Source organism: Patiria miniata, unplaced genomic scaffold, assembly GCF_015706575.1.
Source record: "Patiria miniata isolate m_02_andy unplaced genomic scaffold, ASM1570657v1 HiC_scaffold_8, whole genome shotgun sequence".
In the NCBI taxonomy this organism is placed as follows: domain Eukaryota; kingdom Metazoa; phylum Echinodermata; class Asteroidea; order Valvatida; family Asterinidae; genus Patiria; species Patiria miniata.
This window is the reverse complement of record NW_024037075.1, coordinates 6,345,385-6,364,328: the sequence shown is the minus strand read 5'-3', so window position 1 is coordinate 6,364,328 and position 18,944 is coordinate 6,345,385. Positions and strand designations below refer to the sequence as shown.

General features: G+C 38.3%; 1 protein-coding gene across 1 annotated transcript; it reads right to left on the bottom strand.

The window, feature by feature from the left end:
• Positions 1-262: 262 nt before the first annotated feature.
• Positions 263-16,921, bottom strand: LOC119719692 (mucin-2-like). Its single transcript, XM_038189188.1, has 24 exons — positions 16,778-16,921; positions 16,143-16,286; positions 14,297-15,142; positions 12,968-13,501; positions 12,326-12,808; positions 11,894-12,166; positions 11,273-11,731; positions 10,580-11,113; positions 9,916-10,056; positions 9,478-9,558; positions 8,732-8,800; positions 8,437-8,508; positions 7,722-7,790; positions 7,396-7,467; positions 6,819-6,887; positions 5,950-6,021; positions 5,652-5,720; positions 4,485-4,589; positions 3,643-3,920; positions 2,998-3,154; positions 2,457-2,639; positions 1,505-1,767; positions 713-869; positions 263-465 (listed from the first exon to the last, which is right to left on the bottom strand). Exons 2-24 carry the CDS (start codon positions 16,198-16,200, stop codon positions 263-265), a joined length of 5,247 nt encoding a protein of 1,748 aa, XP_038045116.1. The 5' UTR covers positions 16,201-16,286; positions 16,778-16,921.
• Between the last annotated feature and the right edge of the window lie 2,023 nt (positions 16,922-18,944).

Genomic DNA, 18,944 nt, shown 5'->3' with positions numbered 1-18,944 from the left:
CTCCACCTGTGATTCAGTTATAATCTCCACTTTGGCCCACTGAATATTTGGTTTAAACTTTCCAGTCTGCACTTGCAAAAAAAAAATTCCTTCCTACAACACTAAATGTTTTGTTGATTTTGTGTATCAAAAGAATGCTTTAGGCTTGGAAGCTACAGTGTGTAATGAGCACTTTAGGAGTCGTTTCCAAACATGAAAAATACAATTCATATTCCAACCATCACTTTATTGAATGCTGTAGAAGTCTATGTACCATTAGAATCTAATATAAGAGTGTAGAGTGGACAAACTTGCCTTGTGGTTGAGGAGTAGTTGTCTTTGAAGTGGACTTTTCTGTAACGACTGCCTCTGTTGTAGTGGTAACAGCCATTGTCTCCTTCGTCTCTGTGGTTGTTTCTTCTGTGGTGAGAGGAGCTTCAACCGTCACCTCAATTGTTGTGACAACTTCTGTTGTTGATGGGAGTTCTGTTTAAAACACAATATTAAAAGGAACTTGACAGTAAAGTACAAGGCAGCAGAGTGCAATACAAGATTCAGATAGAAGTGATCAGCATTTCGAAAACATATTCAATTGCAAAGAACTTTATTGTAAGTTTGCATATGGACATGACATGGAGAGGTTTACAACACCATTTATGACAAAACTTTTGAATAGTGGGACTCAACATTATTTCATTATGACCTTTCTCTTAACAACTGTGTATCTACGTACCTTTTACACAACCAACAAGTTCAGTTTTCACATTTGCAGTCTGCGCAATGTCTGAGTACCTATAGAATTGCAATTTCATGGCTCTGACATTCTGTAACTCCTGGACATCTGGCATCATCATCCTGGTTAACTGTGAGGATTTCTCCACAATGAATTCCTGTTCCAGATAAGCAGAGCATGATGATTTTAATTGACAACAAAGGCATTCAAAGGTCAGCTTATTACAACTGAACCTGTATCTGACTTACTTTTCTCTAAAATAACAAGACTGTATGTACCATCAACATTATTTTCTGATCTTGATAACAATGGCTCAAATACAGAACTAAAGTTTGGGGAATCTTGCCAACAACAAAGCTTTTGGCAGTTCACTACACATACTTGGGGTAATTTTATGTAATGCAGTGTAGACTTTATGAACTAAATGGACACATTGCCATCCTAGTATCCAAGACATTATTGCTTCGTCCTGCGTATGGGACGTAAAGCTGTAGGTCCCATGTGTTGTATAATGCAATGTACGAAAAAGAACCCAGTGGCATTTATCACTAAGAGAAGGGGTTTGCCCCGGCGTTTCTGGCTTCCTGTTAAAACTGGAATATTTAGGAGAAGAACCAACCAAGAACCGAGAACATGCTATATAGCAATTCAGTATGAAGAACTGTGAAGCTGATAGCTGTTGTTTTCATGTGATGAATGATTAGCAGTCTATTGTTGTCTTCATTTAGTTGTGTTAAGGCTGGAAATAGAATCAACAGAAACCACTGATAGGACTGTTTGTTCCAGACTCACCCGCACTTGCCCATTGGCATCAGTGACTGGTTTCAGTTGGGAGATTGAGGATCCACCATACACGATGAAATTCTTGACCCCTTCCGTAAACAGATCAACCGCAGTAATGCGCAATGGCGAATCAAACCGCAAGTATATTTCTGCTCTTTCCCCACTGAATGAGTATTTTTCATCACTGCTGAATGTTGACATAGCCACTTGCTGATTAGATGGAGATCCTATGCGGCTTTCCTCATGATTGAGTAGCAGGTCCATGCAGTCTCCTAGGACAGTGATAAGATACAAATGATCATTTAGGCAGAGGAAAATCACCAGTGCTGTACTCTCGATTCCAGTTCCCACAAGTCTTCACAAATCCTCACAAGTCTATCACAAGTCCTCCAGTCTCACTTCAAATCACAAGCTATTCAAATGAATTGTAACAAAGGCAATTCTTTGTTATTGTTCACCCCATGTTTGCCCCTAGACTTGTGAAAGGACTTGTGAAAGGAGTTGTGATTTAATTAAAGGACTTGTGATGGATTGTGGTGAACTTGACCATAACACTGAAAATCACCAGTCATCCCTCAGGTTTTGAAACAATGGATTCCACGCTGGAGTAATCCCTTCACCAGTAAGGATTGAAAACATCATTGCCATCGTCCGTTGTATGTAATGAATCTTGCAAAGACCAAACTTTGGTACTTTCTCGGATGTCTATGGACTCCATGCACAAGTAGCCCCTAAATTGTTACAAAAGGAGATTTGAGGGAGACTACTGGGGTGGATTTTTGATTTGAGTCATTCCCAATCCACCGGCACATATTTACATCACTGCCAGACTGTTTCGTTTCTGTGATTTAAATGTTTCAAAACTGGATTCTCTGAAACACAATGTTTCAAATTCTAGTTTATTATGGCAGCTTTAACCGTTTGCTGATGGACCAACTGCATGTCAAATAGGTCCAAATACCTTTAGTAGTGGAAGCAGAGCTGGTCATCGTAGCTGTTGTTTGTGTGGTTGTCATGGCTGATGTTGGGGTTGTACTGACAGTAACAGTGGTCGTCTCCTCTGAAGTTGACGAAGGAATAGGTGACGAGGTTGGAACTGTTGTCGTCTTTGCAACAGTTGTTGTCATCTCTGTTGAAACTGATTCTGTTTTCCAAAGTATTGAATAAAGTTAATTGCTTGTAAAACAAATTTATTTTAATAATGAATTATGGTAATAATTTTTTATATGCCATTGAGGTGCACTCACACCAAGCTTTTTGATAAAGTTAAGTAGTAAAACAAGTACAGTAGCTTTACGCTAGGTCTCCATGCTAATCATGAATATCCTCATCTTTAAAAGTAAATTATACTGTGTTGATGTATAAAATGTAGAATTTTGTTTGACTTTTAAATATCCAACCTTTTCAGTCTGCTTTTCTTTTGAAGAACAGAATGGGTTTCTGTGATAAAATTTCATTACTGAAAAATACCCCTATTTTTAATTCTATTTTATTAATCTTACCCTCTTTACAGCTGTGGAATTCCACCCGTAAGTGTTCTTCAGCCACCTGGCCAAACATAGCTATCACTTCTAAGCGAGCTTGTCGAACCCCAGTGGGCATGTCAGCACTATCAAACGATATTTTCTCCACGGTGTCTCCTTCCAACTTGATGTTCCGCTGGAATCATTGAAAGCAAAATAATATTAGTATAAAACAGACAATCAAAAGCTAAGGGGGAGGGGGAGAAGGAAATGGTGCTAACCCCCAACCGGTAGAGTTGAAATAAATAATACCAAAATTACGAAATGAAAATTAAAAAAAACCCAAAAATGCAACAAATGCGTGTTCATGCAGGAGTCACATGACTGTGCCATGTAATTTCTGGAAGTTGCGTTTTGAGAGGAAAAAAAAAAATCAGCTTTTTGACCCCCGTGACCCCATGATGACCTTTTTTTGCCCCCCAGTTTGGTCATGTGACATGTTGGGGCTGGTCTACTGATACTTTTGGCAAAATTTGGTTGAAATCAATCAAAATATGTAGGAGCAATAGACAATGTCATCGTTTGTTACTAACTAACGGAGAGACATGATAATTTGTTGAGCTGCCATCCCGCAGCTAAACACTCATATTTTTCAAGCGATGGGCCTAACCAAAATACACTCACCGAACCACCAACAATCTTGTCAAATTCACCAGTCCCTTGCGTTTGAACTGAGATGGCATACATTAACTGAATGCTATCATCTGTATTTCCTTGCAGGTTGACACCACGAAGTTCGACAGGATCCCTGAAGGCAACTGTTAGTTTTGGCCTTGCCTCACGGTTTGGAGTGAATTTTGGAGCAGTGAAACTCCATGGAGTGTTGCTGTTGATACGCCCTTGCCCCGTGGATCCATCTGGTGAGGTAGAGCGCCCTATTTCTGTCCCATCTATGCAGTGTTCTGTTTATAAAAGAGTGGTAAGATTAGACACTGATTACTAATCAAAACAATATGCATGTAAAGAAAAGGTACACTATCAATTCTTGAATTGGCGGGAATATCAGTGCAGTGAATAATAGCTTTCAACAGATTGGCAGGGTATAGACAATCCTGGCCTGTGATCGCTGTACACTCATGAGTCACCCTCAAATGGTGAAAGCATTGTGCCATCTATTGTGAAAAGCTACTGTCCCCTGACAATTATCTGAACAATAGCTAGCACAATGCTTTCACCATTGAAGGGGGCCTCCATGATAGAAATGACAGCGTGCCAAGATTGGTCTATAGGTACAGTGTTGATTGGGGTTTAAGTGCCTTCTTTTTTGCCTCACTTTGCAGCGCTTCGGGTTTTAGTAAAAGAATCATATTTGCAGCTTGATTTCAGCTTTTGTTTGGAGATTCACTGGTTCAGCCACAGATTAATGTGATGATAATTTGTGCAACAAAAAGTATCCCCAATTGACTCAAAAGTGAAGTAGATACTGGTAACAGCAGTTTTGCTATATTCAGACTTAAGATACTTACCTTCTGGAGTTGTCGTTGACACTGTGATTTCTTTGGTGGTTACTTCGGTTGGTGAAGTGATTACTGTTGTGGTAACAGTTGAAGTTGGTGATGTTTGTGTTTGTTCTGTTGGTAAAATGAAAGAGACATGCATGTGAAATTACCTGTGCACATTAGTAAATGTGGGTTTTTCACAACTTACAGGTCAGTGTTGATATTTGCACGTACAGCAATATACCATCCAGAAACAAATAACAAATAGTGCAGAAATGGAACTCAGATCTTATCGTATGTGGGCTGAATTGCTGATTTACCTGTCAAATTAAGTCATTAAAATTGAAAATACACTCAACCAAAAAAGAAAGTCCCCCCTTCCAATACTTTTTTGTCTAACTCAAAAACTACTTGGCATCTTGCTCAAATTACGACTGATCAGTACAGAAATTCCTTAGCAATCCAGCCATACTCTTTAGTTGGCCCAAAATGGTAATAATGTGTACGAATTTATGCAATTTATGACAAATGATACGAAAAACAGTTGCACTTTTGTATACGTGCATGTTGCAGTTCATACTCACCTTGCAAGTGTACAAAACTTGTCATTAATTGCATCATATTGTACACATCACTGTTTTCAGCCAAACAAAGAGTATGTCTGGATTGCTAAGGAATTTCTGCACTGATCAGTCGTAATTTGAGCAAGATGTGCCCAGTAATTTTTGAGTTAGACAAAAAGTATTAAGGGGGGACTTTCTTTTTTGGTTGAGTGTAGATATCTTTCTTGAAATACTTCCTGTTTTCGACTTGAACGCTTAAGGTAGGTACAAGGGCGGATCCAGAACACAATTTTGGGGGGGCCCAAAAAAATTTTGGTCCCCCCAAAAAGTGGGTCTAAAAAATTACGGCGTGGGGTTCGGGGCCCGCTAGGGCCCCGAAAAATTTTTGGATTCTAGATGCTCTGTGGTGCGATCTGAGGCAATTTCTGACCACTTTAACCAATTTTTTTGGAGGAAAAGATGGTGGTGAACTCATTGCCTGCCTTTATTGCGATGTCACATTAAAAAAAAAAAATTGGTTTCGTTTTTTGGGGGGGGGGCCATGGCCCCCTTTGGCCCCCCTGGATCCGCCCTTGGGTAGGTATACAACAATGAGAAGCCTTACAAAACAAGGACATATGGTCAATTTTACCTGTGAAACGGAACGAAGATTTGCCTGTTGTACCAGCTTGAACACCAATAGATCCGTTGGGTTTCCCTCCTAAAAAATGCAGTAGACAGAGCAATAAATGTATGAATGGAGGCTTATCACAACCATTAAAAAATAAGGCATGTAAATAAAACTAATTATATGTGTGCTGATGATGTGATTTAAATTCAAAATTTGAAAACATGCAAAAGTCCCACAATTTCCAAATTTGAGCTTTTCAACCAATATGTTGACCTATTATAAATAAAAATAAACATACAAAGACAAATATTAAACTAACCCGGTGGTAATACAACAATAGGACCACCACCTGCGGCTGCTGTGGTTGATGTTGTTGGAGCCGGAGTTGTACCTTGAAGTGAAAGAATGTGCGAAAAGAATGGATTAATAAACCAGTTTTATGTTTACATATAGAAAGAATTTTTAAGTTTTGAGATAAACTTGTGATTCTCCATCACAATAATGACTAATACAAAACCAAAACAAGTGATAACTAGACTTATGTTTGTGGACAAACACATGGCTGTTTCGGCATTTTGTTGATGCATGCTCAAGTCCTTTTTCTAGACTCATAGTTATCGCACATCCCAATGAAGGTACATACCAAGTAACAACAAAAGTGTACCCATACCGGTAGTTCTGTTGATAAAGGCCTTAGAATAATGCACCTTTAATGCGAAGTCACATGTCAAGTGATAACATATAACTTCAATTTACATCTATAACATCTCCCAGTCTAGTCTACGTGTAAAAACCAAGTTTCAACTCAATCGGACCTGTAGTTCTGTAGACATATAAAGGCCTTCAAAATATGCACCTTTTATATGACGTCATATGTCATGTGATGATGTCATGATAGCATCACTTCAATTTTCATCTAAAACACATAACGGTCTAGGTACATACCAACTTTTAACCCAATTTGGCCCGTAGTTCTGTAGATGTAGGCCTTCAAAACTACACCTTTAATGTGACGTTATGAAAAAAAGGCCTGTTTAGGCAAGACTGTTTCAGGAAGTTGTCAAAACAGTCAAAAATTTGATCCCTTTATCGTAGTACAGTGAAGCGAATATAAACGAAAATATTGTTTTTGAAATGATACCAAACTGGTTAGAATAAACTATCACATTGAAGGATTTGGGATCTTACTTGTGAAAACAAAAGATGCTTCAGTTGGTTTGACCGTTTGGCTGCCTATTGATCCACCAGGACCTCCTCCTAATAAAAAAAGAGGTCAGTTTTATAGACTCAGAATAATATGCAGGATAATATCTGCAAGTTGATAAAGTTTGATCAAATCGGATGTATAAAAAGGGAATGGTGACTGTTGCCACTAATGCAACCATGACAATTGAGTGTGGTATGCAGTTTAAGAATTTAGGTATCAGCACTATGCTAACAAAATGTCTAACATAAAAAGTTTGGTATTTTTGTCTTTATGCTATTTAACCTTCAATTAGTTTTCCAAGTTCCCCATAGTTGATCATTGTTCATCCCCATAGTGTGTCGATTTTCCAGGTTAAATTAACTCTTTGACTATCAAATTAACGGTTTCAGAGAAAACTGAATTAAAGTGCAATAAAATTGAGAAAATAGCAGATTCCAGTGGGTGCTATTTCAGCAAATATATCAGACTTAAACATGTTTTTTTCCCTCCTAAACTATGATGAATTTGAAAATGAAAATATCTTGCAACTAAGAAACATACGACAGTTATTAAACTAACCCGGTGGAACTACAACAACAGGACCACCGCCTGCGGCTGCTGTGGTTGACGTTGTTGGAGCCGGAGTTGTACCTTGATTTGAAAGAATGTGTGAAAAGAATCAATTTATTAATCAAATCTTATATTGTTGAAATACGGCCTATAGAAGGCATTTCAGTTAAACTTCTGATTCTCCTTCAAAATAATGAATGATTCAAAACAAAAACAAGTGATAAAAACTTGATCCCCTTATCGTAGCACAGTGAAGCAAAAATAAACAATAAAAATATTGTTTTGGAACATATTAAAGATAAAAAAGTATCATGTTGAATGATTTGGGACCTTACTTGTGAACACAAAAGATGCTCTAGTTGGTTTGACCGTTTCTTGGCCTATTGATCCACCAGGACTTCCTCCTAAAAAATAGAAAAGTCAGTTTGATTAACTCAGATTAATTTGAATATCAATATCTGCAAGTTGATAAAGTTTGATTAAATCAGATTTATGGAAAAAGCAAAGGTGACTGTTTCCATTAATATAATCATGACCAAAGGCCTAAAAAAATATGATTATGCAGTCAACCAGTGTAAAGAGGTCCTTAACTGGTATATGCACCGATTTCACTGTCTTCTGAAGTCACGGTTGGCACAGGAAAAAATGATACATTTGTTTTGTTTTGCATTTTTTGGCAAATTTGTTTCTTTGAAATCTTGAATAGTTAAATGTTACAACATTATCTCGATGAAAACACTCCAAAACATTTTATGTGACTCTGAATAGTTAAATATTACAACATTATATCTATGAAAACACTCCAAAACGTATATGCATTTTGAAACCTGACTGTATAATGAAACAAAAATACTTCAATTGAGGGTGTACTGACCAGCTAGCGCGACATCCCACTAGTAAAATTCAAGCAAATAGTAGTCTTGAGTGGGTGCCATACTCAGCAAATATATCAAATATTTTTCAAAAACATTTTCAATCAAACTGTTGATGTGTTTGAATATGAAAATAAATTATAACGAAGAAAAGTTGTAGGAAAATCATTGAACTAACCCGGTGGTACTACAACAACAGGGCCACCACCTGCGGCTGCTGTGGTTGATGTTGTTGGAGCCTGAGTTGTACCTAATTGAATTGAAAGAACGTGTGACAAAAATTGACTTAAAAACCAAATAGAAGAAATTTTAAATTTTAGTTAAACCTTATGATTCTTGATGACACTAATCAATGATAGGCCCTACAAATAAAAAACAACAGGTGCTAATAACAATTAGATCTCCTTATTGCAGTAAAAAGTTGTTTGAAAAAGTTACAATAAACTGTGATGTAGAGTGATTTGGGATCTTACTTGTGAAGACAAAAGATGTTTCATTCTTTGTGACTGGTTGGACACCAATCGTTCCGCCACCTCCTCCTCCTGGAAAGGTAAAGAAAATTACAAGGTTGATGAAATATATTTTAATGGACTCTTACTTTTTTATAATAACCCGGAAAGTGCCTTCCGGTTTAATGAGAAAAACTTACTCAAAATCAAGGTAGGAATGGTCCCAAATATCCTGAGAAATTGCTATGCCAGAAATGGTTTCAGGCAAAAAAAAACACACACTGATTGAAAATGTTGCCACAGGCCAGAAGACCTATTATTTTTTTATGTGTGTTGAGCAACAGAATCTAGGTATGAGACCCAAAAAATGTGCAATACATTTTTTTCCCCATCATCTCAGAATGTCTAGCAGCCGCTGAGCTAAAACTTTTAACAGTTTTGGTACTCTTCTTACGATTTTGATCAATAAGCCAGTTCAGTATTTCAACTATGCATGCGCACAATGATACTGGTCACAGGTCATTTGGGATGATCGAAGGCATATGAAAGCGCAAAGAGACGGGTGCACGATGCTTGTTCGCTAATGACAACATCAGTGGGCGTCTGCATATCATCACATATCATCACGTCAGCAAGTTTATCCCAAATGACCTTTGACCTTAAGATACCGAATTGGCTTATGGAGTGACTTCAAATGAAAGACAAATGAACAAAGAGCAAATCGGGCTATGCAGAATAGAACAAGGTAGTAAGACATTTAGCAAATTTACCCGGTGGTACAATAACAACAGGACCACCTCCTGCAGCTGCTGTGGTTGAAGTTGCTGTAGTTGAAGCCCGAGTTGTACTCTCTGGAATTGAAAGCAAACGTAAAAAGAATGACCATGTAAACCCTATGTTGTTCTTTTGAAAGTTTAGTTGAGCATCAATTAGTGTCCAAATTTTCTGCCACATTCACAAGTGATTTTAAAAAGATATCCTGAGAATTGTTTTCAGTGCTTTTTCCATGACAAAGAGTAGGAATTATTGATATTATCAATAAAAAAGTGATCTTAGAGTTTGGGCAAATTTTTGGGATTGTGATATTAAAAGTCTCTGAGAATTTACTGGAAATCTTACATCTTAGTTCACCTTTGATGTCAAAGTGATTTTGTTTAAATTCATTAGTTTTGTTTGTATCCACTCCTGTGTCAGCTGTTTCAACGTACCCAGGGTTGTCTCCACTGGCTCTTGAGTGGTAGTTACTATCGTTGTGGTTGACGATGGGGTAACTGTAACTTCCTTCACAGTCGTGACTTTCTCAGTTGAAGATGGGTATGTTGTCGTCGTTGTTACTGTTGTTTCTGGGGCTGAAAACAGAACAAATGAAACAGATTCTTTTGATTTAATAAAATGAACAAAGGACATGATACATTTTATTGTGCATGAAGTGATTTTAAAAGTAAGCTGTAATGAATTTGTGTAAATTATTCTTATTCTTCAAAAGCCCTTACATTTATTTATAAAACAAATACCAACAGTGACATGTACATAATTAGGTGCATTAGCAAGAATTGTCTGTCCTTTGTCCCATTGACAGAAGGAATTAACACTAAAGGGCTCCAATCTAACTTTGTGGAGGAGCTTAAAAAATGAAAAAAAAAACACCCCAAAACAAAGAGTCACGTAGATTTCCCCCTGGAAATTTTGAGCAATGAACAAATACATTCTCAATATAAACCAACATTGAAAAACACTTTTTGCATAAATTTTAATTTAATTAATTAAAAATTTAATTGAGAAAACCTTGAAAATCATGGTAAATAGGGTTTATAATGTTTTTCAAGAACCAATTAATGAAACTAAATTAATTCTGTGGACGTAGAGCTTTACCTTTAGTTGTGGTGGTTGGTAATCGAGTTGTTGTTGGCAATGTTGTACTCATTCTAGTTGTGGTGGTTGGTAGTAGAGTCGTCGTTGGCAATGTAGTACTCATTCTTGTTGTGGTGGTTGGTAGTCGAGTTGTTGTTGGCAATGTAGTACTCATCCTAGTTGTGGTAGTTGGTAATCGAGTTGTTGGTAATGTTGTGCTCATTTTTGTAGTGGTTCCTGAAGGACGTCGAGGGGGTTTCGTTGTTGTCTGAACATCGGAACCACCTGGAGAGCGTCGAGGGGGTATCCTTGTTGTCCGAACATCTGAACCACCTGGTTCAGATGTGGTGGTTGGTAGTCGAGTTGTTGTTAGCAATGTTGAATGCTGTGTTGTTATTGGCATTGTTGTTTTCAACAATGTGGTTGCCTCTGCAAGTAGAGTCGTTGTTGGTGATGTTGTTGTACCCATTGTTGAAGTGGTTGGAGTAGTTGAGAACACAAACTTATGACCTGGCGTTGAGGGAGTTCTTTGCGATATTGGGCCGCCACCTCCACCTTTGAAGATAACCAGCAAAACATGTATTATACACTAGGCAACATATATTTGTTAACAAAGAAATGATTGTCACTGTCGTCCTTTTTCAGTACAATTTATTAACACTGACATAGTATATATATATTCATAAACTATTACAATTAAAAGTGGTCATTTACCTTGACCTGGAACAGGCTTAAATGGTTTAAAGGCAGTGCTACTGATAGTTGTCGCTGGTAATGTTGATGTTATCCTTGTTGTTGGCAACGTTGTGCTCGTTCTTGTTGTGGTGGTTGGCAGTCGAGTTGTTGTTGGCAACGTTGTGCTCATTCTTGTTGTGGTGGTTGGCAGTCGAGTTGTTGTTGGTAACGTTGTGCTCATTCTTGTTGTGGTGGTTGGCAGTTGAGACGTTGTTGGTAATGTAGTAATCATTCCCGTTGTGGTAGTTGGCAGTCGAGTTGTTGTTAGCAATGTTGTCATTGGCATTGTAGTTTTCAACAATTTGGTCGCCTCTGCAAGTAGAGTCGTTGCTTGTGATGTTGTTGTAGCCATTGTTGAAGTGGTTGGAGTGGTTGAGAACACAAACTTATGACCTGGTGTCGAGGGAGTTCTTTGCGATATTGGGCCGCCACCTCCACCTTTGAAGATAACCAACAGAATGTGAATTTGGAAATAAACAATGTTGGCAATGACAAATTGTTTACGAAGAAATTATTCTTATTGTCACCCTTTTATAAGTTAAAATTTTAAACACTGTGATTAGCATTTTCTTAAGTTATGATAAATTAAAGTGGCCATACCTTGACCTGGAATAGGTTTAAATGGTTTAAAAGCAGTGCTACTGATAGTTGTCGCTGGTAATGTTGACGTCATCCTAGTTGTTGGCAATGTGGTACTCATTCTCGTTGTGGTAGTTGGTAGTAGAGTCGTTGTTGGCAATGTAGTACTCATTCTCGTTGTGGTAGTTGGCAGTCGAGTTGTTGTTGGCAATGTTGTAGTTGGAGTAGTTGAGAACACAAACTTGTGACCTGGTGTTGAGGGAGTTCTTTGTGATATTGGGCCACCACCTCCACCTTTGAAGATACAAAATGTGCATTTGGAAATAAAAAATGTTGGCAATGACAAATTGTTAAAGAAAGAATTGTTATTTTCACCCTTTTATAAGTCTAAGTTGCAATTTTAAACACTGGCAGAAGACTTTTTTTTAAGTTCAATTAAAAGTGGCCATTTACCTTGACCTGGAACAGGTTTAAATGGTTTAAAAGCAGTGCTACTGACAGTCGTTGTTGGCAATGTAGTACTAATTCTTGCAGTGGTAGTTGGCAGTCGAGTTGTGGTTGGTAATGTAGTACTCATTCTCGTTGTGGTAGTTGGTAGTAGAGTCGTTGTTGGCAATGTAGTACTCATTCTCGTTGTGGTAGTTGGCAGTCGAGTTGTTGTTGGCAATGTTGTACTCGTTCTCGTTGTGGTGGTTGGTAGTCGAGTTGTTGTTGGCAATGTAGTACTCAATCTAGTTGTGGTAGTTGGCAGTCGAGTTGTTGTTAGCAATGTTGTCATTGGCATTGTAGTTTTCAACAATGTGGTTGCCTCTGCAAGTAGAGTCGTTGCTTGTGATGTTGATGTAGCCATTGTTGAAGTGGTTGGAGTAGTTGAGAACACAAACTTGTGACCTGGTGTTGAGGGAGTTCTTTGTGATATTGGGCCACCACCTCCACCTTTGAAGATACAAAATGTGCATTTGGAAATAAAAAATGTTGGCAATGACAAATTGTTAAAGAAAGAATTGTTATTTTCACCCTTTTATAAGTCTAAGTTGCAATTTTAAACACTGGCAGAAGATTTTTTTTTAAATTCAATTATAAGTGGCAATTTACCTTGACCTGGAACAGGTTTAAATGGTTTAAAAGCAGTGCTACTGACAGTCGTTGTCGGCAATGTAGTACTCATTCTTGCAGTGGTAGTTGGCAGTCGAGTTGTGGTTGGTAATGTAGTACTCATTCTCGTTGTGGTAGTTGGTAGTAGAGTCGTTGTTGGCAATGTAGTAGTCATTCTCGTGGTGGTAGTTGGCAGTCGAGTTGTTGTTGGCAATGTAGTACTCATTCTTGTGGTGGTAGTTGGTAGTAGAGTCGTTGTTGGCAATGTAGTACTCATTCTAGTTGTGGTAGTTGGTAGTGTAGTTGTTGTCGGTAATGTAGTACTCAATCTAGTTGTGGTAGTTGGCAGTCGAGTTGTTGTTAGCAATGTTGTCATTGGCATTGTAGCTTTCAACAATGTGGTTGCCTCTGCAAGTAGAGTCGTTGCTTGTGATGTTGTTGTAGCCATTGTTGAAGTGGTTGGAGTAGTGGAGAACACAAACTTGTGACCTGGTGTCGAGGGAGTTCTTTGAGATATTGGGCCACCACCTCCACCTTTGAAGATAACCAGCAAAACATGTATATGGAAATATATAGTGTTGGCAAAACACATGCATTAGCACAGAAGGGATGTTATTCATATTTTCCTTTTTTATCATTGCTATTTTTTATACTTGAATGGGAGTGAAACCTATCCCCTAAATGGGTGTTTTAAAAGAAAATCATATGGTTCTTATGTTTTTGCTGTATGGGTGGATTTTATCTGTACCATATACCAAGAATATTAGAGTTTTGGGTAGACCCAAATATAAAGCAATGCTTAAAAATGTAAACCACTAATTAGCACTTTACAAGTTTACATTGGTAACCAGAAGGATGTACAACTTTAGGCATGGTACGGTTCCTATTACAGTGTTCTCACAAAATCTTCAGATGAAATCCCATGGCATTTCCATGACTTTTTCCAGGACAAAAGTAGGGCTTTCCATGCAATGACTATTTCATACACGGCAGTTACAATAAGCTGGCCAATCTAGGAATGCCATTCCCGTATAGCCTTCGAGTTTGACATGAGACTGTTACGCCCCAAGTAGACCATCAGCTAAACTTATAAGCATTCCAACTTTAACTTTCATGATTTTCAAGGTTTGTTTCAGGATTGAGGGAACCCTGCCATTAATGCTAAAAAAAATAATTATAACGCATCTAAATTTACTAATAGCTGGGTTAAATTTTGTGTGTGATCTGGGCCGGAGGAAAATGAAAAGGCTATACTAACGGTTTCAAAATTTCATATGTTTGATTGCCTAACATGTCCATAAGTTATTAAAGCCAAAAGTGGCCATTTACCTTGACCTGGAACAGGCTTAAATGGTTTAAAGGTAGTGCTTCCGACAGTCGTTGTTGGCAATGTAGTACTCATTCTCGTAGTGGTAGTTGGTAGTCGAGTCGTTATTGGTAATGTAGTACTCATTCTCGTTGTTGTGGTTGGTAGTCGAGTTGTTGTTGGCAATGTAGTACTCATTCTAGTTGTGGTGGTTGGTAGTCGAGTTGTTGTTGGCAATGTAGTACTCATTCTCGTTGTTGTGGTTGGTAGTCGAGTTGTTGTTGGCAATGTAGTACTCATCCTAGTTGTGGTAGTTGGTAGTAGAGTCGTTATTGGCAATGTAGTACTCATTCTTGTTGTGGTGATTGGCAGTCGAGTTGTTGTTGGCAATGTAGTACTCATCCTAGTTGTGGTAGTTGGTAATCGAGTTGTTGGTAATGTTGTGCTCATTATTGTAGTGGTTCCTGAAGGACGTCGAGGGGGTATCGTTGTACCTGAACCTGAACCACCAGGACGTCGAGGGGGTTTCGTTGTTGTCTGAACATCTGAACCACCTGGAGGGCGTCGAGGGGGGATCGTTGTACCTAAACCTGAACCACCAGGGCGTCGAGGGGGCATCGTTGTCTGAACATCTGAACCACCTGGAGGGCGTCGAGGGGGGATCGTTGTACCTAAACCTGAACCACCAGGACGTCGAGGGGGTATCGTTGTCTGAACATCTGAACCACCTGGAGGGCGTCGAGGGGGGATCGTTGTACCTAAACCTGAACCACCAGGACGTCGAGGGGGTATCGTTGTCTGAACATCTGAACCACCTGGAGGGCGTCGAGGGGGGATCGTTGTACCTAAATCTGAACCACCTGGAGGACCTGAGTAACAGAAGAACAGTTAGTCTTCTAATGGACTATTTTTAGAATTTTTTTTAAGTGAAAATATATATGATATACATCTATTGTAGCATCTGCTGGCCTCATGAAATGTGTTTCATGTCAGGAAAACAAGGATACATTCATTTTTTTTAATGTCATGTAATGTAAAGACTTTTCCCAAATATATTGAAATAATGTGATGTGATTTGAATATGAAAAAAATAGAATCAATTACAAAATTACATTGATTCTCAGTTATATTAACAGATCTCACTCCTAAGAAAAATGTTTGATAAGGGAAAACATAAAATGAACAGATAAAAATAAATAAATAAACCAATACTTTTGTGACATTGGAAGCTGCTACCAATGTCACAAAAGTATTGGTGCAACTAAGTTAACGCACTGGTCCTTTTCGATTGTTCACGTCATGATGAGCTTGCGCACATTTGTTTCAAGTTGACGTAAACAATACGAGCATTTCACAATGCAGTGCACCGCCAAGAGTTTAATTTACCACTGAGAGTTCATTTTCCCAATGCATTGTTGGAGATGGTCAACAAATTTGCAGCGGGGGCTTTTTGAAATTGCTAGTTTGCCCGGTCAGTAGTTTCGTAAGCGTATGATTCGAGTATCTGTTTACCCTTTCTTTTCCTTTTATCAATGTAGTGGTTTTTTGGAAAGTGGCAGAATGCTATGCCCCAATTCTCATGGGCGTCACCAGGATGTTTTTTTTTGCGGGGGGGGGGGGGGGGGGGGGGGGGGGTCCAGGCAAAGCACCCCTCCTTGCCCCATCCGGGCAACGCCTATACCAATCTTTACCAATTACACTTTCAAATCCATGGCTGTATTTTGTCGACCGTAAACTTGAGAAATGGACTCTCCTTGCACACTCTTTTTTGGCGCACTGCATTGTGAAATGCCTGAATTGAAATGAACCGATGTGTTTGATGTCACCACCATCTTTAAAGTCTCCCATTGAAGGGTGAAGTGTCTTTACCTCTGGTTGGGAGTTGCGTTGTTGTCAGTGTTGTTATCAGTGGTGTGGTTGTACTCATTCTTGTTGTGGTAGTTGGTAGTGGAGTTGTTAAAAGTACTGTTGTTGGCAATGTTGTACTGGGTAATATGGTGGTAGTTGCAAGCTCTGCCATTGTGAAACATAAATAAATAAAATTAAGTGGACAAAAATGCAGATCACAAGTACATTATGTGTGATTTTAAAAGTTACATTCAATTAGTATGATTTGGCCATATGCAATAATTTCCATCATATTTTCGAACAGGTTCAAGTGCCTATCATGTGTTCTGTCACTTTTTTTTAAACTAAAAACTAATGGATTTATCAGTCTGAATTTCAAATGGCACTTTAGCAACACTTATAACTTATCTGGCATAAGGTCTTGACTAGGAGGGAGGATTGTTTGCCTACAGATTTTTTAAGTTCAAACGACAGCCATTTTGAACCTATTACGAGGTTACTGCCAATAAAGCTGACATTGAAACACCCTCCCCCCGAAAAAAAGAAAAAACAGAAACAGAAACAGAAACTATATAACTTTTTGAAGGTAAATGATATTGTTAAGGTGTTCACAAGAAATAAACAAAACCTTAGGGCCTATGTCTTTATCAGAATACCTGTTGTACTCTTTGCCTGGGTTATGGTAGTCTGTTTAGTAGTTGTTTCTGTAGGCTTTGTTGTCACTGTTGTGATTTTAATAGTTTCCTCTGATGTTGATGGCGTTGTTGAGGTTGTTGCCAAAATAGTTGTTGTCACTGAAAAGAAACCCACATAAACATTATCATTACATTATCGTTAAAGTTCTGTAAAGACAATCAGTACAGAAAAAGTCAGCACAGGAAAGTGTTTGCTTCTATAAACATTGTAAAGCAACTGTCACATACCTATTTCAGCACATCCAAAGAGGTCAACATTGAGTTTCTTTACATCACTACCACTATCAATCTTTACTGGAACTAATTGAATCTCTCTCAATTGTGGCAAGTCGGGCAAGCGTGTCTTGTCGATGCCATTGGCTGTGAAGATCCGCACATTTCCTCCATCCATCAGAAACTCTGAAGCCGAGTCTGGGGTTTCTTTCACTTTGAGTGCGAATTCGGTGATTGAATTGTCATCCTCTTCATCACTTATTACGACGCTTGAGAGCCGGACAGGTGATGAGAATGTCACCGTCAGTGACTCTAAGTTGTCTGCGTCCTCTGCTGACGGTGGACGTGTTTGAGGCAGAGAACCTATCTCCCAGGAAGAACCTGATGTCAGAATTTCGCCATTGGACATCTGTCTCTGAACTTCAAGTTTGTCGATCTTATTCAAATCTTCACTGCATTCGCCTGTAAAATGAATGTGGTTACAACTTTTTACTTGTGTGGAAGAATTTTCTGTTCATTTGCAAATTTTAGAAGACACCCCTTTAAAAAGGTCCTTTATTAATGAGTCAAAATTTGGGCACATTGCTAATGTAGACAATCTGTTATACCTGGGTTTACAACTGACTTCATTTGACCCTAAGTGTCAAGCCAGACTGGTCTGTCAGTGAACTTATTATGGTTTTTAATGCATCCGTATGTTTAAACTTTACTTGATACAGTGGTGACTTACCTCCAACAATTTGTTCTCCTTTTGACTGTAAATGCACATTGTCTCTGGCTGACTGGTATGTATTAATCAGGCAGTTAGCCTTAATTAGCAGACAGAAATTATTTTGTGACAGGGTGTGACTGTAAAACAACACACAAGGGGATGTAACATTGATCATGAAAATTTACCTGGAGTAGTTGTTGTAACCTCTGGGGTAGTAGTGGCAATTGTTGGTTGTGCAGTCGAAGGTATCATACTTGTTGTTGCTAAGGATGAGAGAGTAAGTGAAAGTTAGATTAAATGTAGTGCACACTGAGCAGATTGTTGATTTAGTTTTAATTTGAAATCCTACTCCATTCAGATGTTCATTTCAAAGATTCAGATGGATTGTGATGTGTATATAATGCTGTTCTAGCTCTATATACATACCGAAATAATTGCCACATTTTTGATTTTTCTGTAAATACATGTTACAAGATAAAGAAGTACTTACGCCTTGGTGTTTGGGTTGTTGTCAACATTTCTGTACTCTCAGTTGCTGTGTGACGAAAATTGCAAAAACAGAAATGTTATTAATTTAATTGAACATACACCCGCATGATCGAAAAACAAATCCTATAAGCACAATGTTGTTGACACAAATGAGCAACATATTAATATTTGTACATGCATTTCAAACACACTTCATTGAATTGATTGTATGATGCTTCTAAACTTTATTCTTTAATCATTTAAGTGACAATTTGTTAGTAAAAGTGACTCACATGTTGGCAATGTCACAGTTGTAATGACAGTTGTAGTTTCAGCTGTTGTCAAGTGTTCAGTGGTAGTTACAATTACAGTTGATGTTGTTTCTTCTGTTGTTGATGAGGGAGTTGTGACTAATGTGGTTGTTGTCATAACCTCCCCTGTTGATGCTTCTGGATCCCCAAAAAGAATAACAAAATATTTACAATACAATTCTTAAATATCGGGGTATATATCGTCATCGGCACCACGAACTGACACTCACGTGCAAGAGGGTTTCAGTTCATGAAACCACGTTATCAACAATTTCAGACTCAAGAACTGACATCTGGTAGTGCGCGTACACATCTGACACTGTCGCAAATAGGAAGATATATGTTTTCACGAACTGACACGCAAGCAAGATGCGGCAATACAGAACGAAGATAAAATGGTTTTACAAGAAGTTAATCTATCCAT